The sequence below is a fragment of the Leptodactylus fuscus genome, chromosome 8 (genome assembly GCF_031893055.1).
Source record: "Leptodactylus fuscus isolate aLepFus1 chromosome 8, aLepFus1.hap2, whole genome shotgun sequence".
Taxonomy (NCBI): Eukaryota; Metazoa; Chordata; class Amphibia; order Anura; family Leptodactylidae; genus Leptodactylus; species Leptodactylus fuscus.
The window spans coordinates 27,759,374-27,785,269 of record NC_134272.1 but is presented as its reverse complement, the minus strand read 5'-3'; the positions used below and the strand labels follow the sequence as shown (position 1 = coordinate 27,785,269).

At 42.5% G+C, this 25,896-nt stretch overlaps 1 protein-coding gene across 2 annotated transcripts in view; it reads right to left on the bottom strand.

Moving 5' to 3' along the window:
• Positions 1–19,513: 19,513 nt before the first annotated feature.
• Positions 19,514–25,896, bottom strand: part of LOC142216862 (voltage-gated delayed rectifier potassium channel KCNH8-like) — a 322,754-nt gene continuing 316,371 nt past the window's right edge. Inside the window, exons 13-15 of one of the 2 annotated variants that reach the window (XM_075284942.1) lie at positions 23,166–23,272; positions 22,432–22,478; positions 19,514–20,447 (exon numbers count right to left, since the gene is read on the bottom strand). In XM_075284942.1, the coding sequence (XP_075141043.1) occupies positions 19,698–20,447; positions 22,432–22,478; positions 23,166–23,272 (904 nt within the window). In that variant the 3' untranslated portion in view covers positions 19,514–19,697. The remainder of the gene's footprint in view (positions 20,448–22,431; positions 22,479–23,165; positions 23,273–25,896) is intronic. The other variant, XM_075284943.1, reaches the window with a different exon arrangement.

The following is a 25,896-nucleotide window of genomic DNA, read 5'->3' as shown; positions in this document are numbered from 1 at the left end:
GACACAAGGTCGGACATGCAGGACTTTGTGTCTGGTTAAAAAAAACAAAAAAAACGGTTTTGCCGCGGAGTCCAGAAGACGCTCACGGGTGGACACGGACTTCCAGGTTTCTGTCTCCTGTCCAGTTTCTCGGGCAGAAGACAGAAACCCACAAAGCAGAGACCGAGTGCAGGTGTGAACCCGCCCTTACATGCAAAGTTGCCTGACTGTTAATAATTGAGTGGTACTCTTGGGGTATGTTCACACAGAGGAATTTCAAACTGATTTTAAAGCAGGTTCTGCCTTAAAATTGGCTCTAAATTCTGCCTGAAATTTGCTTTCCAAAAGCAGTAACGGATGTATCTTTCTTTTTTCATCATCTTGCTGTGATTCTATGGCTGAGTACATGCGTGGGAAGAATATGCAAATCTGACTTCCATGATGTAATTAGGATGCCAGTGCCTCAAGTGTGCACACCAATAGAGGGCGCTGACTGAGGATGTGCAAGTCTATCTTCCATGATGTAATTAGGAAGACAGAGTCTCAGTCAAGCAAACCTATAGAGGGCGCTCCCTTTAACATCATGCCGACCTTCTCAGAGGCCTTTGTTTGCACTAATGTTGGGATTTTACCAGGTAGTCTCTCAGCCAAGGACAACATGCGGAATCTGAGAACATTGTGTATGAGGCTTATCTATATGAAAACCTGTGGCCGAAAGTCAAGGCTCTGCTTCATCATTCCTCCACAGATTGCACAGGGTCAGTTTCAGGAGAGGGATTTGGATGCAGATGATCACTTAAATTCCTGTCCAAAGTCCTCTGTGTGAACTAGCCCTTATAGCGAGTTTCTGTAAATAGTAAGGACAATGGGTCAGATTCACTGATCCTAATACTTATCAGTCATTTGTAATGGAAGTGATCAAAACAATTGATCTGGTAAGTGGATAAAACCAGATACACATTTATTTAGATGTGAGGTTACAGTATAGAGATCAGGGGGCCCCTGTACTGGGATCCACATCTATCATGACATATTCTGTGGATATAGCCCTAAATATCCAGATGGGACTGTGAATTTAATAAAGACTTCTGATACATTTACCGTAGCTTAGTGTAAATTCTCATCCAACTCATTTCATAGCTGTCATCAGGCGCTGAACTTATTTCTTGAAGTTGAATTTTTTACAAAATGGCACATATGATGCAAAGTTGCCTGCAGGCGCTTCTTAGTATGAAGTGCTTGGTGGCTCTATTTCATAATGTACCAAATGTCTACGTTTACAAAATATATAATCGTAATGGTATGATATGATTTTCATTTCCTACAATTTTTTTTATTTTTTTTACTATATGTTTCAGGCTATCTTTGTGTATGACATAGTCCATTAACCTTGGTGCTAAAAGGGTTCCATTTCTTAATGTTGACCTTTATATGCTGTGTCTTTAAGATGTCTTCTAACTAGATGCTATCCGCCATTTACGTTTGTGACTTGTTAAGCATCTGCAATCTGTTTCATCAGGCGCTATGCCACCGGGTCAGCAAAGGCAATGGATTTTGGAACAAAACATAGGCAAATAATATTCAGGTTCCGGGTCAATATTGTTTGTTATTGGGGGAAAGGACGAGGTTTATGCTTAGAGAACAGGACACGTAATCCATCACCAGGTATAGTGCTGCTTTGTAATATGTAATATGCAGTATTATATTCACCCTGTAGATGGAGTAGCTCGGCCAATGCAGTATCCATATTACATGAGCCTGTACAACAGCTATACCGCCAATACATAACCAATAAATGTGCTGTTTTAGTACAGATTTACCCTGTACTGACTCGAGCTAGCCTATTAAAGTGAATGGGGTTAAAGGTGGACAATTTACAGTCGTCTGTTGGTAATATTACATTACTAGAAACCAGAAACCAGTGATACAAATTCAGCCCTATATGCGCATGCACCTTGGATCATTTATCCATGTATAGGCCACCACCTGTAGTTTTATTATCTTTGGTCTGTATCCCAGATGAACAGAGAGGTGCATATTTTATTATTTTAAGCCTGTGCAGGGAAACAATGTACTAAAACTCCCCTGTAAATTTGTTTGCGGCAGATTCATAGCCGTATGTCCAGCACTTCTATGTGTATATGATTCATACATGGGTTTTAAAAGAGAGAGTTTCATTACTATTTCTTAAGGGAACCTGTCATCACGTTCATGCTGCGGAATCACAGGGACTTTTATTATGGAGAAATTAGAAAAATACGTACAGTTGAATCAGTTTTATTAAAGGGGTTTTCCAGACATTTTTTTTTTTTTTTTTTTTAAAGATTTGTTAGTGCCATTAATGGGTTAAAAGTACACCTATATACTTTTAGCAGTGTTTTGAGTGATTTCTGAATTTCTCTCAGAGCTCCTGGCATCTTCTGCATTTGTTTACAGGGTGTTTGCTTCCTGCTTTGAAGTTTTCTGTTGTACCTTCCACACTACTTCCCTGTCACTGCTCCCCCCCTCCCTGTCTCCCTAGCTAAGCTATCCCACTCACCTCTAGGCACCCCTTCCCTCCCTGTCTCCCTAGCTAATCTATCCAACCCACTACTAGCCCTTCACAAGTAACTAAATAAGTTTACCACATCATACTTGCCTAGCTTCTGATCGGGGAGAAGGCTCCTCCTTTCATCTTCACTGTGCACAGACTGGAGTCGCTGCGCACAAACCAGAAATATCAGTGAGACTTGCTCAGTAGAGATGAAGTGCCATCTCTACTGCGCATGTCTCACAGACTCAGCATCTCCAACCTCTAGCAAGTGCTTGAAGAGGAGAGGAGCTGTTCCCGGACAATAAAGCTGGTAAGTATTGATGGGGTTGGGGGAAAAGGGGAGTACAGGTGACGTTCCGTTTTGTAAGCGGTGAAAAGAAACATCACCAGATTATCAGAAAGTGTCCCTGTAGTGGTCACATCACCATCCCAGGGATATGGGTCATTATAGATTTTTATTAAATAGATGTAAATTAGAAGTTAGGTGAGCAGAGGAGGTTTAGTTTAGGGGTTAATTCATAGTTTATCCTGGACAATTCCTTTAAGTATAAAAGTGACTATAGATTCAGTAACAAAATCAAGCATACTGCACAGATAGAGTATTAGAACTAAGCTTATTAGATACACGGGATAAGACAAGTGGTACTGTGCAATGCTCGGGTACGGTACCACAACTAATCTTACTAGATACACAGGATAACACAAGTGGTACTGTGCAATGCTCAGATATGGTACCAGAACTAAGCTAACTAGATACACAGGATAAGACAAGTGGTACTGTGCAAAGCTCAGAATATGGTCCCAGAACTAAGCTTATTAGATACACAGGATAAGACAAGTGGGACACCGGTTAAAGGCAGATCTATACCCAGTATCACATCTACTATTCGCATTTTCTCTTAGGTTCCATGCACACATCTAAGTGTGCCATCCGTGGGAACACCCGTTGGTCTGCTCTGATAGCAGAATGGATTAGAAGCCCCATAGAGGCAAGTGCATACTAGAACACATTTGGAATGACATCATATGACTGCATTCCGCTTCAAACTCGTCCCTAACTTGGATGTACACTCAGTCATGTACATGGGGTCTTATAGTCCTATCTTTCAACTTACAAAAGCTTGCGGACCTTCGTAGATGTGGTCATGTGACCTCCCTGTGAAGGTCTTTGAATGGCTCCTCCATATACTTGAATGCGGTAGACAGGTTTGCATATTATTCCCATGATCCTCTTCACTGTGGAGCGCAAATGGCTTAAAAAGACTCCACACACCTAAATGGTGGTCTCTCCCTAAGCAGTGACGATAGCCCCTTAACCCTGTCTAGAAGCCTCTCACCTCTGCCAAGTCAGTCTTCTCTGCGCCGGGCTGAAGAGATCCAATCAGATCGAAACAGCTGTCCTCGGCTGAGAAGACTGGCTTGGTAAAATCCCACATCATTTGCAGCAAAGGCCTCTGGGAAGGTCGGGCAGGATGTTAAAGGGAGCGCCCTCTATAGGGCTGCATGACTGAGGCACTGTCTTCCTAATTACATCATGGTAGACAGATTTGCATATTCTTCTTATGATCAGCACAGACGTATTCAGAGATGAGCAACAGTGGAGGGCTGTAGGGCTATCTCCACACCCACCCAAGTGTGGCCATGGCATAAAAGTTGGTGGCTGGTTTGGCAGGGCATGGGCCCCCGTGTAGCTGCCTATTTTATAGTCCGCCTTTAGGGTTCTGACAGCAAGACCTGGTCACCGTTTTCCTTCAACCCCCTTTGTTAACTTTATTTCCTGCCATAATATAATAGAGGCCACAAAAAAAAAAATCCATTTATGTGCAGCATTCGGACACATAATATAATGCATTCCTACCTATTTTCAGTTGTTTCCTGTACGCCAGCTTGTGCTTTTCACTGACTGCTCTTTTGGCGGTCATTGTTGTAGATCCTTGTCACATTACCAGTTGGTGTATCCGACACATTGTCACTGCTTCTTCTTTCTACATTCCTGTCTACACCTGTTTGCATTTACTTACTTTACTGCACATTATAATACTGCTTAATGATGTTGTCTAATTGTAAAAGCCAATATATTCCCAAAGCCTGTCAACATGCTGTCAGTCTTAATCTACCGGTAGATTGCCAGCGGGGCCCTCACTACTATTGTTTGATATGTTAATTATTTTGTCACAATATAATATCTACCGTATATACTTGAGTATAAGCCGACCCGAATATAAGCCGAGGTCCCTAATTTTACCACAGAAAAATGGGAAAACATGTTGACTCGAGTATAAGCCGGAAGGGGGGGGGGGGGGGGGAATGCACCATTGCAGATAAAAAGTCTGGTCATGTGCATTACAGCTTAGTAACTCCATGTGCCTCATAGTAATAGCAGTTAACCCCATCATGTCCCTAACATTAACCCCCTGTGTGAGTTACTGAGTTACTGATATGTGGGACATATGGAGGTAATAATTAGGTATCTTCATAATTGAGGTCCTTTATTAGTACCCCCATGTGTCTCACATATTTGTAACCTGGGGCACACAGGGTTTAATATGAGGGACATGATGGTGTTAACTGCTAATAATGTGATGCACATGGAGTTACTGAAACCAAATTAATAACCCCAAATGCCTGACATTGCTAGGAATAGTAACCCCAGCAGGTATCTGTGTGCTTTACTGTCACTTTACTGTAGCTCCCTCTCCTCCATACACAGACATCTTCTATAAGACACAATGAATCCTGGCCACTCACTTATCTGCAGATGTTACATTCTAGTGGCTTCAGGACTTTTGATGAAATCACAGTCACGTGACCTACATGACAAGCCAATCAAAGAGCAGTAGCACTAAAGGACCTCCCCCTTCGTTTAGTTTATGCAGGCCCTTCAGTTTTCTATGCTCTGTGGACCCTAACTCGTGTATAAGCCGAGGGGAGATTTTTCAGCATAAAAACTGTGCTGAAGAAGTCGGCTTATACTCGAGTATATACCGGTAATATTGTCTGCCCATGTGCCCTCTGATTTGTAAAGTGCTATATAAATAAAATCATAATTATTATTATTGTTATTATGATTGAAGACTGAGGCGTATCTTCCATGCTACGGCCAGCGTCTTGGCATTCCTCAACATCAGCTATAATGCACCCTGGAGCCGAACTGCACAGGAATCTTTGGACTCTCTTATATTGTCATCTCAGCATTTTGGGGCATTTTCTCTATCCCTTTATTCAGATCTAAATATGACATAACTTGACTTCTAACCCTGTAAGAAAGCAGGGTAGTTTGATCTTGGGTTTGATCTTTAAGACTCGGCAACTTTTTTTCCCCCGATTTTCCACCTTCTAAAACTCATAACGTCTTTATTTTTCAGTTGACATGAGGACTTATTCTTTGCGCGGTGAGTTGTAAATTTAGTTGGCACCACGTTTGAGTACATATGTTTTGATGTTTTTGTCAACTTTCGAGGGTCTTTCCAATTCTAGCGATATTTTGGTTTTATTATGTTTTACACTTTTACTAAATAAAATTCCATTGTGATCACTTTATATTTGTTTGAGGAGGCCTAAGTCAGAGTCTAAGCCAAGGGTGCAACGATCGGGGACACAGGGAGTGCAACCAGGCCCGGCAAGGTACAGAGCCCACAGCCAGCTGGGGATATCAAGGCCCGGTACCACTATGACAGCAGTTGGGGAAAGCCTGGTTCCCCGACCGCTATACATATTGTAAATGAAATACACCCGGGCCCACAAGACACTTGTTACACCACAGGTCCAAGAATATTCCTGCACCTAGTCCCAGTTATATAATACATCTGGAATACGAAAACTGCACTATAGCTATATTGTTACGGTGCTGAGTGTTAATATTATGTCATGCTGAGCGTATAGCTGAGGAGTTAAAATGATATCTTATGTTTCCATCTAGGGGCTAATATTTTTAACTGCAACAATAACTCTACAAATGCCCTATTTTTGCCCACTAGGATAACCCGAGTCTTGTACGGTAAAGCCAAGCCGCCAGTCAGAAGGTTTGAGAATATTATCTCCAGCAAATAATAGTTCTGTTTTGTTTCTTTGCCTGAAGCGATCTTGTGATATAACAAGTGTTACAGAACTTTATTCTTCTATGTTGAAGTACTCTTTATGATTTCTTATTAATAAATTATAGAAACTTTAGCTTTTTCATGACTGGGGTTGTTTTAAGCTTTTCTGACAAAAGCTAAATTTTTGGAATGTCGATAATTTTTAATTTTAGATAATTTTTGGGAATTACGATCCTTTTCTAATGTCGCTTTCTGAAGCTGGTCATACAGATTAGACCAGGAGTGGGCAATTAATTTTCCCATGGGACCACATGAGAAATTGTAACGGTTCTAGAGGGCCATGTGCGCCGCAGCAAATTTAGCTCCACCAACTTCACTGATGACTCCGCCCATTCTCAATCATTTTTCCCATGTGCCCCACAAAGTAAAATCCTCTTACAGTCACCCTAACATTATACACCCCCCCCCATTATAACATTTCCCTCCAAATGTGCCACAATATTAACTCCCTCTCCTAGTGCCCCAGTATAAACTAGCAGAAACTAGAGGGGACATTAAACTGGGGGCAACTAGAGGCAAAAATGTCCCCCTCCAGCTACCCCCCATGGTTTAATATCCTCCTCCAGCTGCCCCAGTTTAATGTCACCCTCCATCTGCCCCCTAGTTTAATGTCCCCCCTACATGTGCATTCAGTTTAACTGCCCCCCTACATCTGCCCCTAGTTCCCCCCCCCCCCCTCTTGCTCACACATGCTGTCTCTTCTCTCTTTATCATCCAGCAGCCTCCATTGCCGGCAGCTTGCAGTAAGCACACAGTCCCGTGTGGCCCCGCCCACTGAGTCATAGCCTATCCTGGTGATAGGCTGTGATGACATCATCACAGGTCCTTGAACATCTGCCCCTAGTTTAATGTCCCCCCTCCATGTGCATTCAGTTTAACTGCCCCCCTACATCTGCCCCTAGTTCCCCCCCTCTTACTCACACATGCTGTCTCTTCTCTCTTTATCATCCAGCAGCCTCCATTGCCGGCAGGTAGCACACAGTCCCGTGTCACTCCGCCCACTAATAAGTCATAGCCTGTCCTGGTGATAAGCTGTGATGACATCATCACAGGTCCTTGAACAAGCTTCCATTAGCTATGCGGGCTCTATGTGGCCCGCGGGCTGCACATTGCCCAGGTCTGGATTAGACTAATGGCTGATTATGACCCCTTCAGCTGATGATCATTAATAAGAAAAAAAAAAAATACCGACAACAACAAAAAAAACTTTTGGCCTTTTTCTTTGCCAATGTCTTGGAATGTTTCATCTGTATAAGAGTATGGCATTTAACATTCTGTGCAGACCCAGTCAACTGCCCCCCTCATTGGGCAGGTAAGCTGTTGTTGGTGGGTTTGTTCTTGCAAATGATCCCCTCATTAGTCAATCGTCCACAATGAGACCAATCATTATCTGATGTGTATGACCAGCCCTAGTGTACCCCAAATATGTTGTTTCTTTTTTTTTTTTACACATAAGGTTTTCTACTTATTTAAAATTGGAGAGGATAAAAATTAATTTTTTGGTTCTTTTTAGGGACAAACATTTATCCTCATTTTCTCATGCTATGTTTTAAATGAGTCTTTTCCAAGTATATTAGCGCTTATCGGGTCTACTGTATACTGTATGTGCTTGGGCGTTCTAATAGAAATGTGGGCGTCTCTTTATGAAAAAAAATATTGAAAATTTATTTAAAAATAAAAAAACTAACTTGTTCTTATCTGTGAAATGTAGTAATGTTTGATAACTTCTTTTGTCAGTGCTAGGATCTTCCAGAATGGTTTGTCTTGGATTTTGATGGATGACACTAATCTATTCACAGATTAACGTGAGTACCAAATTCTGGATGATAAAAATGAAGAAGGTCTCTATGACCTAAACCAAATGATGACATGTTGTAGATTTCCCATATGTAGGAAGAGATAGACACATTATTAGTCACTTTTGCCTGTTACAATGCCTTTGTATATTTTTCCATCATGTCTTATTATTGGTGGTGCGTTTCAGAACTCCATGCTCCTTCTTCAAGCCAGGTGTCATGTTGGTCTGAAGAAGGAGCAAGGAAATGATAATTCTCATCCCTATACTGTCCTCAATTTACAAAAATCTTAAAGCGCTTGTCTGATACAAAGTAAAAACTCCCCTGCTCCTTGTTTTTCGCAGCTCATTCCCCATTACCTGTGAAGTACAGAGGGTCAAGTGACAGATCAGCAGTGATGTCACCAATAACCCACATGTGACTGCTAATTCTAGTAATTGACCATGGCAGTCAACTGACTCTGCACTTCCAACCTTGGCAGTATAATGTGGAGTCAGTGGCCTAACTAGGAATGGCGGGGCCCTGTGGTGAACTTTTGACATGGGGCCCCCCCGACACCGAAGATCTTGACCGAGTCCCTCCTACGCATTCCTGCGCGCTCTATTATGACCAATAGTGGCCCCTGCACACAGTATTATGTCCCATAGTGGTCCCTGCACACAGTATTATGTCCCTTAGAGGCCCCTGCACACAGTATTATACCCAATAGTGGCTCCTGCACACAGTATTATGTCCCTTAGTGGCCCCTACGGGACTAAATACTGTCACGTCACCCACCGACCGCTATACCAGGACAAATTGTGGATAAAAAATCTGGTCATGTGCATTACAATTTAGTAACTCCATGTGCCTCATATTAATAGCAGTTAACCCCATCATCTCCCTCACATTAACCCCTGTGTGCCTAACCATAAGAGTTACTGATATGTGAGAGACATGGAGGTAATAATAAAGTATCTTCATTACTATTACCCCCAAATGTCTCACATATCAGTAACTCTTATGGTGAGGCACACAGGGGTTAATTTGAGGGACATGATGGGGTTAACTGCTATTAATATGAGGCACATGGAGTTACTAAAACACAAGTAATCCCCCCAAATGCCTGATAGTAATAAGTAACCCCAGTACGTACCTGTGTATCTTCAGTTTCATTTTCCTGGAGCAGCTTCTTCCTCTTCTCTTCTGTGCAGGACGGCAGGGATAAGCCCCGCCTCCTCCTCTCATTGGTGGGCAGAGGACAGCAGAGAAAGGGAGGGGGGAGAGAGGGGGAGCGTCCTGAAGCGCTGAGAGGAGACAGAGCTGCAGCTCCTGTGTCTCAGCCGTTGCTGCAGCTTCGGGGCCCCCTGTTGGTGGAAAGTATTCCACCAACAGGGGGCCCCGATCATTATACTCGGGGGTCCGAAAAGACCTCCGAGAATAATGATAGCAGTGGTAGCAGCTGTCACCGGGCCCCTAATGTCCCGGGCACTGTGGCAGCTGCTATCGCTGCTATGGTGGTAGTTACACCACTGTGTGGAGTTAAGGGGACATGAAATTGAATATTTATGTGACTAGAGAAAGCACTCGGCATTGCCCAGATATAAAATATGGGTGCATGATGATGGATATGACACTACAGAGTAGTGGTTCCAACTGGTAGACTGCGGTCCATATCCAGAATCGCGGCTGACTGTATCCCTGGCTTATTTGCAGGCACTGAGGAGTCTTTTCAGTTATTCCAGGGATGTCATGATACCAGAAGTAGCATGGCTGCACTGTTATGTATGTTAGATATCTTACTGCTGCTTTTCCTATAGATGTGCAGGATATGGACCACCTTTTGGCTGTATTTCCCTGACTCAAAACTATTCGGTGAACAGGACTGACAGCATAATAGTCATCCATAATACTGTAAATCACTGCCTACGGACCTGAACTAGATTCGATATTAAAGTTTGGGACAATATTCCCATAGTGAGTCAATAACCTGCAACCTAATACATGGCTTTGTTGTGAGTCCTGCTCTCCAGGCAGTGTTCAGTCCAAGAAACGTCAAAATTCTGGGGAGACTGTACAGATGGCAGTGAGGTGATAGTGTTATTGGAGGTTGTAGGCCTTCCTGAATAGGTGAGTCTTCAGGGCCTTCTTGAAGCCTGTGATTGTGGGGGTCAGTCTTATGTGTCGTGGTAAGGAGTTCCAGAGTATGGGGGATGCACGGGAGAAAACTTGGAGGCGGTTGTGTGAGGAGCGGATGAGAGCAGAGCGGAGTAGGAGGTCGTTGGAGGATCTGAGGTTACGTGTGGGCAGGTAATGGGAAGGTTCTTGTGAGGATCTGCCTGGTATGGCTCCACTTCTTGTACATACAAGAGGAGAAGATATCTTTGGAGCAATAACAAAAATGGTGACAAGGAAAGTTACAGAAACTTGGATTTTCTTATTTCCATTGCACCTTATGGAGCTCCTGTTATGGTAGGAGAAGAGCGAGGACTGGTGCCATGCCCGGTTTCATCTCTGATCATTGTACAACACACCAGTCTATCTTCTGTACCAAATTAGGAAAAAGATAGCGTATTATGGAAAATGTTATATAGCTGATTCTTTTTCTACATCATCTGTTGAGACTTTTTCTGAAGTTAATGCCGCTTTTAGTAATCTACATGCCCATAACAATGTGAGATCGCTTAGTAAGAGCAAAGTCTTAGAAGGCTTCTGAAACACTCGGAAAGAGCTGGAGAAGGTTTTAGTTGAACAGGCCAAGCTAAAGCATTTTTACGTAACAAAGACAAAATGGAAATCGCTTTTCTGGCTGATATTACAAGCCATTTAAATGTAAAAGTACAAGGTAAAAATCAAACCATTGTGACTTGATGGAAGCATTAAGGGCTTTTAAGAAAAAAGTTCAAGCTTTTCTATAGTGATCTTCAAGAAGTCATGCTTGATTTCCGAACACACCGTCGCGGCATAAGAAAAAATGTGCAAAATCTAATTGACAATTTTAAAAGTAAGTTTACAGATCTTACAATTGGGCAAGAAGGCCGCCTGTACATTAGAAATCTATATCAGAACGCTGAAAATGCAATATTGCAAAAAAATCCAGGAGGAATAATGCGTTGCTGAAGGCTTGAAATCCTTTTATTAAATTACATGGTTGTATTTGGTATCTATATCTGGCAGAGATGGGCAAACCAATTCATCACAAGCCAACCCAAATATTCCAAATGGAGGTTTGTCTGTCTAGCCTCCGCTAATCTAAAAAAAAATCTCAGTTTTGTCTTTGGTGTGTTGTTCTGTGTATTCTACATCAATATGTAATTTACCATGCTTTATCTTCACTGAACAACAGTTTAAAATGGCTACGCATTTTGACACTGGGCGGGTGTCTTCTTCAGGTCAAGCAATGGATTTGGTTCTTAGGCTATTGCTGGACACCTCCTGCTTGGTCTGAAGAAGACACCCACCTAGTGTCGAAACGCGTAGCCATTTTAAACTGTTGTTCATGTCCTTGGAGCAATAAACAGAACCAATTCACCTTAACCATCCACATCGTGATTTTTATACTCAAGTCTATTTTGAATTTGTTGCCATTAGTGCCCTGTCCTTTCCCGGTTTTTCTATATATCCTTTCCAATTTGCCTCATCACCCACTGTGTTACCCACCGGGTAAGAGCTGCAATTGGCCTGGAGGGCTCCTGACTGGAGTCTACTATTTCCACCAGACGGGCGCCAGGTCACCATTTTTATATTTCACTCATATCTTCACTGACACATATCCCATTCTCTAGTAGCCTTGTGGCATCTGCTAAGAGAAATATTCCTCATAGCCCAAGACTTCCTCTTCCTCCTCCTCTTTTTGATGAGTTGGATAAGAAATGCCATTGTTTTTTGATGTAGAGGTTGGAAGACAGGAGTTTTGGTGGAGATAGTAGTGGTAGGGGGTGTGGTACTGCTGGTAGGGGAACTAGGGAGAAATCTGTTAGTAAATTGCAAGGTTATACAAGAATCCCATTGCCATGATGAGTCACAAAAATGAGGAAGGTGAGGGGCCACACGGTGGCTCAGTGGTTAGCACTGCAGCCTTGCAGCGCTGGAGTCCCGGTGTTCAAATCCCGCCAAGGACATAAAACCATCTGCAAGAAGTTTGTATGTTCTCCCCGTGTTTGCATGGATTTCCATCCCATATTCCAAAGACATACAGATAGGGAAAACATGTACATTGTGAGCTCTATGTGGGGCTTACAATCTACATTTTAAAAAAAAAATAAAAAATGAGGAAGGTGATATGGAATCCGATGATGATTCTATTACAAATAAGACCTGGCAACTGGGTCAGAGTGACATCACAGAAAGAGGGTGGTGGCTGCACATCACACCATAATGCATATGCAATATTTTTGTCCCCATGATTGATCTTTGGTGTATTTATCACTATCTATGCTGCTATGTAAGTGGGAATTCACACGAGATACATTATATTTTATTTTCTTACATGACCACATTTTAGTAGCATATAAACAAAGTTACATTTTATTAGGTTCTCCACATTTTTTCAGTGATCTAGAACATGATCTAGTACATCTTACCTGACTGGGTTGTGACATTCTTTTCCTCCAGATATATTATTTGATTATACTTTTTGAAATTTTGATAAAAATAGTTTATTACATGCCATTGGCAGATAGTTGTTCGCTAAACTCTTGTTTCTATTAGTAAAGGTGGATAAAATTTGGTACAATCTACCGTCCATTCCCTTGACTTCATCTTGTTAGCATTAAAGGGATACATATGCATTGCATAATTAATAGTATCTCCAGTCTTACAACCCCTTCCCACTGGTTGCTATAGAATATGTCCTGTAGATGTTTGCATTCTATAAGACAATCGTGTTTTATGCAGTTGCATAGATTCTGTGGGGAAGGCTTTGGCACATAAATGGGTATTATAACTATTGTGAAGTGCAGAGAGGTATAGTGTGGGAGAAGCGGTATATTTCTCCCAGATTGCTGCAGTATGCTCAGGCATTCAGCTTGTAGGTCCCGGACTGGAGTTGGAGTTCGGGCCAGTCCTGCAGGGTAATCCATTCCAGGCTTGGAAACAGACCAGCAGGGCTTTGTGAGTAGCACAGGTGTGCTGGTTAGTGAGAGAGAGGAGAGAGACTGAAACACTGACACAGTCAACCTGTCTGTGAGAAAGCTCTGCCAAAAAAAAAGGACGCTCCTAAAAGGCCGGGTATGTGTACCCCTTTACTTTGCAAACCCTGTTTATTAGGAGGCCAGCGGTAGGCACTGGTTACATTTAAAATTGTCTGCTGCAATAAAGCCTGATTTGAAAAGGAAACCAGAGTTTCTGAATCCCCCGTACACCACACTATGTTGGGGGTGCTGACAAGGAATGGGAATGATGGAGGCAGGTTGCAAACAAATCTTCATCACAATCTATATCCAGATAGAGAAGGAAAGGGAAATGGAATTGTTGTTATAATGGATGGATGGATGGGATGCAGCTGTATCGAGAAGTTGTCCAGACTGTCCCAAGCTGAGCTTTTGCACCAGGGCCCATGAGCCTTCATTTATGCCCCTAATCCTCACTGATCATAGAGAGCCAAGTGGAATGGGAAGATACTACAGTGGGACGCATTGTGAGAATATGAAGGAGTGAGTATGAGTGGATTACTGCTCAGTGCTTGTTTCCAATCTTTTGCCTATACAAGGCTGGTTTGTTTTTGAGCACCATTAACCCCTGAGGAGTCAGGGTCGTTTCTATACACTGATGAAACATGCATGTCGGGTGGCATGCTCAATTCTTCTAATATTTATTCGCTTTGAGTGCTAAACAGGTTTCTCCTGCAGGGTGGCCAGAATTTAGGGAGAGGTTCCTGTCAGGGCATTCACCATTAGGGTAATGTTCCTGAGATAGGTTGTAGGCAGGGGTGAACCATGGCTTTCTGCCGCCTGAAGCGGACGTCAGAAAGCCGCCCGCCCCCCCCCTTCCCCCCGAGAAGAGGGGGCGGGGCCAAACAGAGCGAGCGTCTTTAGCAGGCAGAGAGCAGGCAGGGAGAGGACCTGCTCTCTGCCTGAGCGTGAGGGGCGGGCGCTGGAGCAGCGCTGCTCCAGCGGCCTCCCCAATCCACCGCTCAGTGACGGTGACCCTAAGCCAGTCCAGGACAGCTTGTCCTGGACTGGTTTAGGTCAGCAAAAATGCCACCCTCCCCGTGGCCCTGGCATAGCGCCGCCTGAAGCGGTCGCTTCAGGTCGCCTCATGGGAGGTGCGGCACTGGTTGTAGGGTCTAATAGGATTACATCCTGTCTAGTATCTCCCCTTTTATATTCTGTGTTTAATCTTTTGGCCTCTATACCCTTGGCCCCCGTTACATTTGGTCTAACCTGTATGTGTGCCATTGTGTTACTATTAGCAACCTCTTTTCAGCAAATTATACACCACTTCACGCAACGTCATCTGATTGGTGAGTGTTATTGGTTTATTCTTATGGAGGCTGCCGTGCCTGTGTAATATTGTATCTGCTTACAGAACACACATTGGTTCACAGTTTTTCCTTCCCTGTCCAATTTTAGTTATTATTAATGCATATATATTAAAAGTTATGTTTTAGCTTTTATACATCAGATGTAGCAGTGCTGAGTGTGCGCTGAACCCTGCTGCACACTCAGCTCTGCTGCATCTCTGTGTATGCTGAGCTCTGCCGCTTGTCCATGTAGCAGTGCTGTGTCAGCACTGCTACATCTGAGATCAGACCACAATGGAAACTGCTGTGGATGGATCTTAGACTCCGCCTCCTCCGGCAGAACCAGCGTTGATTGGCCGAATGCTGTACACTGGCCAATCAACGCTGGTCAATGCATTCCTATGGGAAAAAGTCAGCTCGCGCATATCGCAAGCTGACAGGGATCCCGAAGTAATACAGTGACTTGGGCATGTTAGATGCCCCCAGACATGCTTCCCCTGCTGCCCAGTTGCATTCCAGGGTGTTGGCATCATTTCCTGGGGTGTGATAGTGGACTTGGTGACTCTCCTGAGTCGAATGGTGGGATCCCCTGAAACGAAGCATTTCTCCCCATAGACTATAATGGGGTTCGATATTCGTTCGAATAATCGAATATTGAGCGGCTATTCGAAACGAATATTGAACATTTTACTGTTCGCTCATCTTTAATAGGGAATAATGTAGCTTGTGAGCCCTATATAGGGTTTACGCCATGGGCAAATCATAGCGTTTATGTCCCATGGGGCCCCGGCCTAAGGCCCCATGTTGCGGAAATGCAGCTTTATTTTGATGCAGATTTTGCTTTGATTGTGAAGCAAAGTCGGGAGTGGATTGAGCAGAAGGAAGGAAGTATAAGAGGCTTCCTATATATTTCCCATTCGTTTTGAAGCCATTCTGGACTTTGGCTCAAAAACCCACTACTAAATATGCAACAACAAAAGCTGCATTTCCACAATGTGGGGCTTTAACCTAATGAATATACTATCTAGCAACATTTGTTCCTGATGGGGATTAATGACAAGCACTATAAGGAGTTTGTCCAATTTGGGATGGAACAGAGAAACAAATATTGTAAGTAACAAATCCCAAAGGCTTACGTCATAGAATTACCCTGCAATATGGTATATGATAGAACCTCCGATACTTGTTTTCTTGAAGATTCTTAATGAATGTATAAGACTAATTGTATGTGTGCTTAAAAAACTGTGGTAGTAAAAGCAGAAATGAGCTTTTCCAAGCCATGAAAGGGTTAAGTAGCAGTCACTCTGTATGAAGATCCTCCGAGGACTGGAATAATTAAATCTGAATTAGTAAATCTCGCTCAGCAACTCGTTGCAGACCTGGCTGACACCTTCAAAGTGGATATTTGTTAAATAAGTCTAATTTCTTGCCATCACAATGTATCCTGTCAATCTCCGGCTCTCTAGGAGATTCATATTAAAAATAAATCGAGGAGGAAAGGCAGCCAAGCATTGGGCCCGGAGGGAAATTTCGGAGTCTTCTTAAATCAGTCTGTTGTAATGACAGCATTTAGCTCAATGTCTTAGCGTGAGGCCATGTTAACTGGAGCTCAGCGCCACCTTGTTACTTGTGCGCCTTCATTCGTTTTTGTTTGTACAACTCAAGTGCTTTTAACAGTGAAACGAGGTACATAAGGAGACCCATCAGGTCCAAAAATACAATGAATTCTCTCTAAAAGACCATGTCGTATGGAGGCTGTGCCTGATCTCCAATGTATATATGTTATTAAAGGGAGTCTGTCAGGTCCAAAATGCCTCCCAAGCCAGTAATAGTACCATGTAAGGACCTTTAATAATAGCAGAAACTTACCTTTGTATCCACATACCCATGAAGAGATAATCATCTTTTTACAAATTTGCAAATCCATGTCAAGTGCACTGGGGGAGGGGCCTGATTTACCAGATTTGCAATTGAAAATTCTTGGAATTGGTGCCCACTTTCTCCTGTACCCTTGCTTCACATCTACGTTCAGTAATCTGATCGAGGAGTCTGCATGGGAACCCCCTTGAATGGACTACTGAACGCATTTGCAAGCGGTGTCCAGTGAATGCACACGGACCCCATACAATGGGGTCCGTGTGCTTGCCGTGAGACATTCGCACGAGTCATGCGGACAGAAAAGTAGATTGTGAAGTACTTTTCTGTCCACATGACTCATGCGGAGATCTTGTGGCAAGCACATGGATCCCATTATAGTCTATGGGGTCCGTGTGCTTTCTATGCACACTGCTTGCCATCTGTATTTGGTATTCCGTTCAGGGGGGTGGGGATGATCCCCATGCGGATCCCTCGAACGGATTACCAACGCAGATGTGATCGAGGCCTTAGCTGTCAATCCTGTTCTATCTACATCCTGATTATCTGTTGGCCAATCTTGCAAATCAGGCCCCATCCCTGAAGCACTTGCAGACTAATTTGTCTATTCATAAAATTATGGTTATCTTTCATTTCTTCATTGGTTTCTGGGAGCAAAGGTTTTTTTTTTATTGTTTCTGTTATAGGCTATACTACTTTGCACTATTATTGGTTTGGGAGGCATTTTGCACCTGCCAGACTCTCTAAGTCCCTAAATATCCTTTGATATGAATACTGGCTCTCTGCTTTGAGAAGATCACTATTTTTGAGAGAACCTTTCCAATTTTGCATGAATAAGTCAAAATAGTTATGCTCCTCTTTGGGGTCTTAAAGGGGTTTTCCCATCTCACTGTTTCAGCAGTATGCCTGCAGTCTCTTCTTCTCACTTCCTGTTCCCCTTCCCCCTTCCCTCTCGATGAATGGACACTATGAGGTATCACAATACTTATACAGATCACATAATATGCAGATGCTTGTAGAGAATGGACTCAGTGTTATCTGTGTGTTTACATAAAGAGATAATAGACTTGGCTTTATCAGCAAACTGCAATTAGCTGAACCAATTGTCCTGCCATCACTGAGTAAGTGACATCGCTTGTCCTAACTCACAGGTCTGTGGTTTTAGCGAAGCTGTGTAAACAATGGGAGTAATAAGTTCACATAGCAGGTAAACAAAGCAGCATTTCTAAAGAGATATATTTAGGAAAAGTCTTCCATTTACATAAGCTACCAGTATAGATAGGATCCTTGAGATGGGACAACCCCTTTAAAATGTTGCCTGTAAATCTACATTTGTAATGCAGCATATCGTGTAGAAAAAAAACATTTATAAAAAAAATATATATTAGAAGAAACGTAGAGGTATGCTTTATCTGTAGTAACAGATGTTGCAGTTTTGGTGTGTCCATGATAGATTGATAGGTCAAAAATTGAACTATGAATTTTCTATTCACTATAATGGAAAGCTATTTTCTTGACACGGGCGCTTGTGTAATACAGATATAAATACAGCCTTTCTATTGTCAATGTTTGGAATTCTAGGAGCGTTGTCAGTGTTGTAATAGGCCATAATATGAGGGGCACTATGACTGAAATATTCACTGTAAAATTCTACTAATACATGACTGCAACTTTCACCTTAGATCTCCTTTGGAAAAAAAAAAATGGTATCAGTGACACAAACAATTGGCGTGGGAAGGTGGAATATGGCATCTATCTATCTATCTATCTATCTATCTATCTATCTATCTATCTCCTATCTATCTATCTATCTATCTATCTATCTATCTATCTATCTATCTATCTCTACCCATCTATCTCTCTCTCTCTACCCATCTATCTATCTATCCATCTACGTTGAGAGAAAGCCAGGTATTGCTGGGACTGATGAGACATAAAGGAGCGTGGCTGTAAATGAGTGTTGAGCTTCGCATCTGTTTATTAATTCATAATTAATATGTAAATGACTGTTGAATATCAACAAGAAACACATTGCTTTTGTAATACATTATCTTTATTAAAGCAAAATAAATAGATTCTTCCAGTTGCTCAGGTATACCTCTTCCCAAAAAATGCTCCATGCGTTGCACAGCATGCACCTTTAATTTGATCCCTTTTATTTTGTATGTGTTTCCCTGCCAGAGGGTCCAGTGTCATAGCAGATAATGTGCTTTTTTTATTTATTTTTTTAAAATTTTTAAAATATTTTTTAAGTTCCCTCTAGCAATGAAAGGGTTGAATAAATCTCTCTGCTTTGGAATGACAAAGAAAAAGAAAACAAAAAAAGTTCAGTATAAACCTTCAAGTAGCAAATATAGAAAAATAAGGTCCTTTTTTTTATACTCAAAAAAAGCAAAAAGCAAAAGAAATGAAAACCATCCAGAAATGTTCCCTTTTAAAATATTTGGCTCAAATTTGTACTCCGTTTTCTAACAAGTGTTAATATTATGATCATGCTATAAGAAACTTTTTAGTTTTTTGTTGTTTTTAAGTTCCATGCGCATAGACTCCTTTGTTCCCCTTAACCATTTGTGTACTGGGTCTGGCCCCTTTCGTGTTCGGCTATAGTCGCTATAAGTAACTTGTACAATTTGTAAAACAGCAAGTCCAGAGAGGGCTAAAATGACATGGCTGGATTTAGTATCCGCCAAAAAAAAAAACAACTTCAGAAAGTGTTGTTTTTGTTTTATTACAAATTGCAAGTTTTGTTAAAAAAAAAGAAAAAGAAAAAAGAAGATGATAATATTGATGGGGCATTGTTTCTCTCGTTGCCTTACAAACAGTATAGTGGCAATGAGAATGAAATCTGGCAGTAGTTAGACATTCTCTTGTCAACGGGATAAGATTATCCTACAGTAGCTTGGTCCAGCCTTGGAGAGCTTCACTTTGGTAAACATCCCCATGGTCAGTGCTTTGGCTTCACAATCCTTCCACCATTACACGTTGGTGCCCTCATCATCTATAAACCTGATGATGTCCCCTTGTGAATCTCCAGAAGAACTACGGACCAGTTCCAGGGCTGCTGGAGATGACTCTCTATAGTCTCGTGACATTAATCCCAAGAGGTCGGCCACTCTGTCTTTTACTGGGTCAGTGTCTTTAGAGCTACAGAATGATCTGCTGGATGTGAAGTTAGGGCTGGTCTTCTCCCCTTCACTTTTCTTGCCTGGTGGTTGATGAGAAGCCATCACTGGAGATGAATTGCTATGCATTACCTGGCTCACGTGGTTCATTTGTGTTTGGGGGAAATGGCTATGGCAAGGGGACAGTGCTTGGTTCACAGTCATGGGGCCACAACTCTTGTGCTGTCTGTGGTGAGTACATGAATGTCTGAGGAATGAATCCAGAGAAAGGGCAGGGTGAACATTTTTCCTGCAAGAATTCTCTGGTTGGGTAGCCTTACTAGGCTGATTTAAGGCCTCCATCCAAGCTGTGTTAGGTTGTGCTACATCTGCCCTTGTCTGACCAGGACAAGATGTTCCAACAAGGCTAGGAATGGTCATTTGGGACTGCTGTCCACTGCAAAACCCACTGCTGTTGCTGTAGGTGTTATTTAGAGTAGGTGTAAGGAGGCCCGCAGAAGGAGATTGCATGTAGCTCTGGTTTAGGAGAACAGGCCTCAGAAGGTGAAGCATCTCATTAAGGTCCTTACTTAACTGTGTAACTTGTTGAGAAAGTGCGGTCATCTACAAAAATGACATACAAGAACATGTTAAAAATAATATATAGTGGTACAGAATTCTCTGAAGTTTTGCATGGTTTCCTAAAGGGGTTTTCAGAGAACTTAAAAATTTGGCCAGAGGTAGGTGATGGTATAAAGTAACAAATCAATGCTCCTATCAATCCAGGAACTCAGCCCCAAGGTCCTCACAGTTTCTATAAACTTGTATAACACCTGTGCTTAGTGTTCACCGGCATACTGCCTTTCCTATAGACCTAGTATACTGGCTACATCCATGTCCTGTTACTGCTCCTGTCTGTTTAGTTAATAGTGATTGCACCTGCTAAACTTCCTCCTTCCTATCCCTGTGTGCCTGCATGTATTTAAGTCTGTGTCTTTAGTCAAACTTTGTGTTGAACTCTGTTCCATGCAAACAAATCTGTAGTTGTGTAGTAGTCTGTCCATCTTGTTTGCTATCTGAGGACTGTTCCTGATACGTATACATGTATGCTTCTCAGTTATTTTATGCCTGAATCTTTTCCTGTCCTGTTTTATACAAATCCTGTTGTCTGTTTTTATCCTTTTTACCTGTTTGTCCTGCGCCTCCTATACTATTTTTCTGCTACTTGCCCTTGATTCTTGTTGTATACCTAGCTTCTATTTTTAGTCTTTACACTTGGCCATCCTGTTTTTAGTCTGTGTTCACTTAATGCATTTTATATTATTTCTGTGGTGCTCTTTACCAGAGTTCTGACCTGTCTGGTCAGCTTCTACCGAAATCAGGGCCACTTTAGGAGAAAGACTCCCTGCAATGACGGAAAGATCTCTGTCTGGTGATTAAGGGGTGAAGGCTAGGAAGTCTGTTAGGACAATGCCCTTAGTTGTCCCAAGCAGCGCCGCACCTCCCATGAGGCAACCTGAAGCGACCGCTTCAGGCGGCGCTATGTCAGGGCCCCAGGGAGGGCGGCATTATTGCTTACCTAAGCCAGTCCAGGACAAGCTGTCCTGGACTGGCTTAGCACCGAACGGTGGATTGGGGAGGCCGCTGAAGCAGCGTTGCTCCAGCAGCCTCCCCTCACGCTCAGGCAGAGAGCAGGTCCTCTCCGTGCCTGCTCTCTGCCTGCGAACGCTGATAAGCCCCGCCCCCTTTGTGTTGCCCCGTCCCCTTCGTTCCGCCATGCCCCCTCCCCCGGGGGGGGTGGGGGGTGGCTCTCTGTCATTCGCCTCGGGCGACGAAAGGGGTAAGTTCACCCCTGGTCCCAAGGACCTGGTTTGGGAGCACGGTGGGTCTAATTCGATGCCCGTGTTGCCACCTGGCTTCAGTGATTACATACCTCACTACCACATACCACCTGCAACCAATGCTAGCCTCAATGGTGCTGGGAACCAGCCAGGTATTCAAAGACCATCCCAGGCCAATGGAGCAATGGGCAACAAGTCGGTATATTTTTATTATTTTATAGCACCTCCCTCTGGCCAGATTTTTAGGATCTTTGAAAAGCCCCATAAAGATATAAATCCCCACTTATAATACATTTAATACAGATAACATATGTAGTGATAAGGTAAGCCACATTGTATCAACAGATTCTGATTATAGATACATTACACAGTATGACATTAGAAAAACATCATCCAGACACCGCACCATTTTTAGCCTTTGATTTTTAGAAATTTAACTATTTCCTTCCTTTGCCTCGTACAGAAAAGGAAATGCTTAAATTTCTAAAAATGTGTTCCTCATAGAATAAATTTTATATATGTATTTACATTATTTGCATTTACTTCTCACTTTAACAAGCAAATCTAAGTTAACAGTTGGTTATAACATTTTGGATATGCCAGACATGTATCAAGAACTGTTCTGAATGGAGACATTGTTAGCGTATCGTTTATGTCTAAACAAAGCTGAGCGGCATGCTAAGACGTGGGCAGGACTGGGTTATAGTACAAGAGGTACAAAATATAATTCACTGCATATATTCCAGTAAATATTCCAAGAAACTCACCTCCTGATTCAATTTCACAATGCTTTTCCTGGTCTCTGTATTTTCTGCTTTAAGAGAATAAAGATGAAAATTATATTTAATATAATATTTAATAATATTTCCATAAGCTCATTTATGGAAGTACTGAGTGACCTCTGACACTGGCTGCCTCTGATTGGAGCTCTGAGTCACGCCCCCGGCCTGACACCGCCCCTTCTGACATTACAGAGCTTAATAGCACATCAGGCACCAAAGCTAATGGAGCTTGTTGCTCAGGAATGGTGGGGGCTAGAGAGAACTGCACTGGAATCAGTGGAGCAGCGACTATTAACATATGCTAAGAACTAGAATTGGTAGAGGAGGTGAAAGGTCCTCTTTAATAAAAGGAGACATCTCCTATATACTTTGAATACAAAACATTAGCAGTATAGATAATTTCAAAAACAGTTTTTCTAAGTAATGGGCTACTTTCTATATGTTAGACTGGAGCATGGGGAGACACGTAAAATGACACCCAGTAGGTAAGGAGGCCCACTGCAACCTTAAAAGCAGCCAAAAACACTCTACTGTCGATAAGACTGCATGCAAGGTAATGAGTTAATGGCTTCATAGCTCACTGTCATTGGCTTCTACTGCATGTGTCTGCCTTTGTATTGGAATGGTTACATTACTTATGTACTTTTTGGGGAAGTTATTATTATAGTTAATACTGGCCAAATGGATTCCATGTACTATATTCCTGAGTTTTACCTTACCTGAGTTAGAACATCTTGGTGAGTTTTCCTGGCTTAGCTGTTTGGTATTGAAGTCAAAGGTCTGAGTAGTGGGAGAGCTGCAGTCCGTCTCAATGCCATCCACAAACCTGTGTAAAGACGACATATATTACACTCTATTTTAACTACATTCTTCCCCCATCACAGAAAGTGGTGATATATTACTGGGATCCTGAGATGTTGTTTTAGTGGAGAAAGCTATCCATCCAAACAGTCCCCCATGTATACAGAGGTCTGCAGCTCAGCCCCATTCTAGGCCCTCTGGGGGCTGCTGTGCAGGATGAAACCATGAAGGGGATCCAACACTAAACCAGTGGTGCAGCCTCTTCCATCTCAGGAAGGATTGGCAGGAGTCCTGACCTTCACTGATCAGACTGTCATTGTATATCTTAGTAATGTGAACAAGTCTCAAACCTTTATCATTGTAAAACAAAGTTATTGCAACTTTATCTTTCAGTTCTCATTGTTTTCAATATCTCTGGTTGCTGTCAGTGAATACAAACATTTGGAGGCTTAAATCCTTTACTTACCATACCCTAATACTCTTAGCAAGTTGGAGAATACCATATTTGCATACTGTAAAGGATAGGGATCAATAGGGACCCCCAGTGATTATGAGATTGGGCATTTGTGAGTGCTCTATGTCAATGTATATATATGACCACTACTCTATTGACTACATTTACATAAGGCACTCAGAGACCCAATTCTCATGCTTGGGCTGATACTATGTTTCATTACAATATAAGTAAGACATAAAAAAAACCATTCAAATGGCCGAGACCTCCGCCCTCTTTCAGAAAATTCAGACATCTGATACGTCAACAAACTTCATGATTTGATTCTATATAGGATTGTTATTTAGACTGGTATAATGGTACTATTTGGTTGTGTATAGCACAGGTATTTAGGCACGGTTTGGTATTATTTTGGTTGTTTATAGCACTGTATATTGGTATTATTTGGTTGAGTATAGCACTAGTATTTTGACACTATATGATGGTATTATATGGATTGTATAGCATTGCTAGTAAGACACTGCATAATGATATTATTTGCGTTGTATAAACAGTGAAGGAAATAATTATTTGATCCCTTTCTGATTTTGTAAGTTTGCCCACAGACAAAGACATGAAGAGTCTATAATTTTAAGGGTAGGTTAATTTTAACAGTAAGAGATATAATATTACAAATAAAACTCAGAAAATCACATTGTATATATTTTATAAATGTTCCTACAGACCAGTTATGTCTTATATTGTCACCTGTATAAAAGACCCCTGTCCACAGACTCCATGAATCAGTCAGACTGTAACCTCTACAACATGGGCAAGACCAAAGAGATTTCTAAAGATGTCAGGGACAAGATCATAGACCGGCACAAGGCTGGAATGGGCTGCAAAACCATAAGACACTGAGTGAGAAGGAGACAACTCTCATTGCAATAGTAAGAAAACGGAAGAAATACAAAATGATGGTTAATCAACATTGATCTGGGGCTCCATGCAAAATCTCTCCTTGTGGGATCTCCTTGATCATGAGGAAGCTGAAAGATCAGCCTAAAACTACAAAGGGGAACCTTGTTAATGATCTCAAGGACGCTGGGACAACAATCACCAAGAAAACCATTGGGAACACATTACGCCATAATGGATTAAAATCCTGCAGTGCCCACAAGGTCTCCCTGCTCAAGAATGCCCATGTGTAGGCCTGTCTGAAGTTTGCCAATGAAAACGTGGATGATTCTGAGAGTGACTGGGAGAAGGTGCTGTGGTCAGATGAGACAAAAATTGAGCTCTTTGGCATTAACTCAACTCGCCGTGTTTGGAGGAGGAGAAATGTTGCCTATTATTATTATTGTTTATTTATATAGCACCATTAATTCCATGGTGCTTTACATTTGGGGATTACATACAATACACAGAATATACAGGTAGATATAATACTAACAGTGACCGATTGGCACAGTGGGGTAGAGGGCCCTGCCCGCGAGGGCTTACAATCTATGAGGGAAGGGGGTAGAGACAGAAGGAGAGGGGGAGACAGTTCAGATGGCAGTGCGGTGATAGTGTTATTGGAGGTTGTAGGCCTTCCTGAATAGGTGAGTCTTCAGGGCCTTCTTGAATCCTGTGATTGTGGGGGTCAGTCTTATGTGTCGTGGTAAGGAGTTCCAGAGTATGGGGGATGCACGGGACAAATCTTGGAGACGGTTGTGTGAGAAGCGGATGAGGGCAGAGCGGAGTAGGAGGTCATTGGAGGATCTGAGGTTACGTGTGGGCAGGTAGCAGGAGATTAGGTCAGAGATATATGGAGGGGACAGGTTGTGGATCGCTTTGGATGTTAATGTTAGTAGCTTGAACTCAATTCGCTGGGCTATGGGTAGCCAGTGGAGGGACTGGCAGAGGGGAGCAGCCGATGAAGATCGGGGGGTGAGGTGGATTAAGCGAGCAGCGCAGTTTAAGGTGGGACTGGAGGGGGGCGAGAGTGTTGCAGTAGTCTAAGCGGGAGATTATGAGGGCATATGATCCAAAGAACACCATCCCCACTGCCAAGCATGGAGGTGGAAACATTGTGTTTTGGGGTGTTTCTCTGCTAAGGGCACAGGACTACTTCACTGCATCAATGGGAGAATGGATGGAGCCATGTACCATAAAATCCAGAGTGACAACCTCCTTCCCTCCACCAGGACACTAAAAATTGGTCGTGGTTGGGT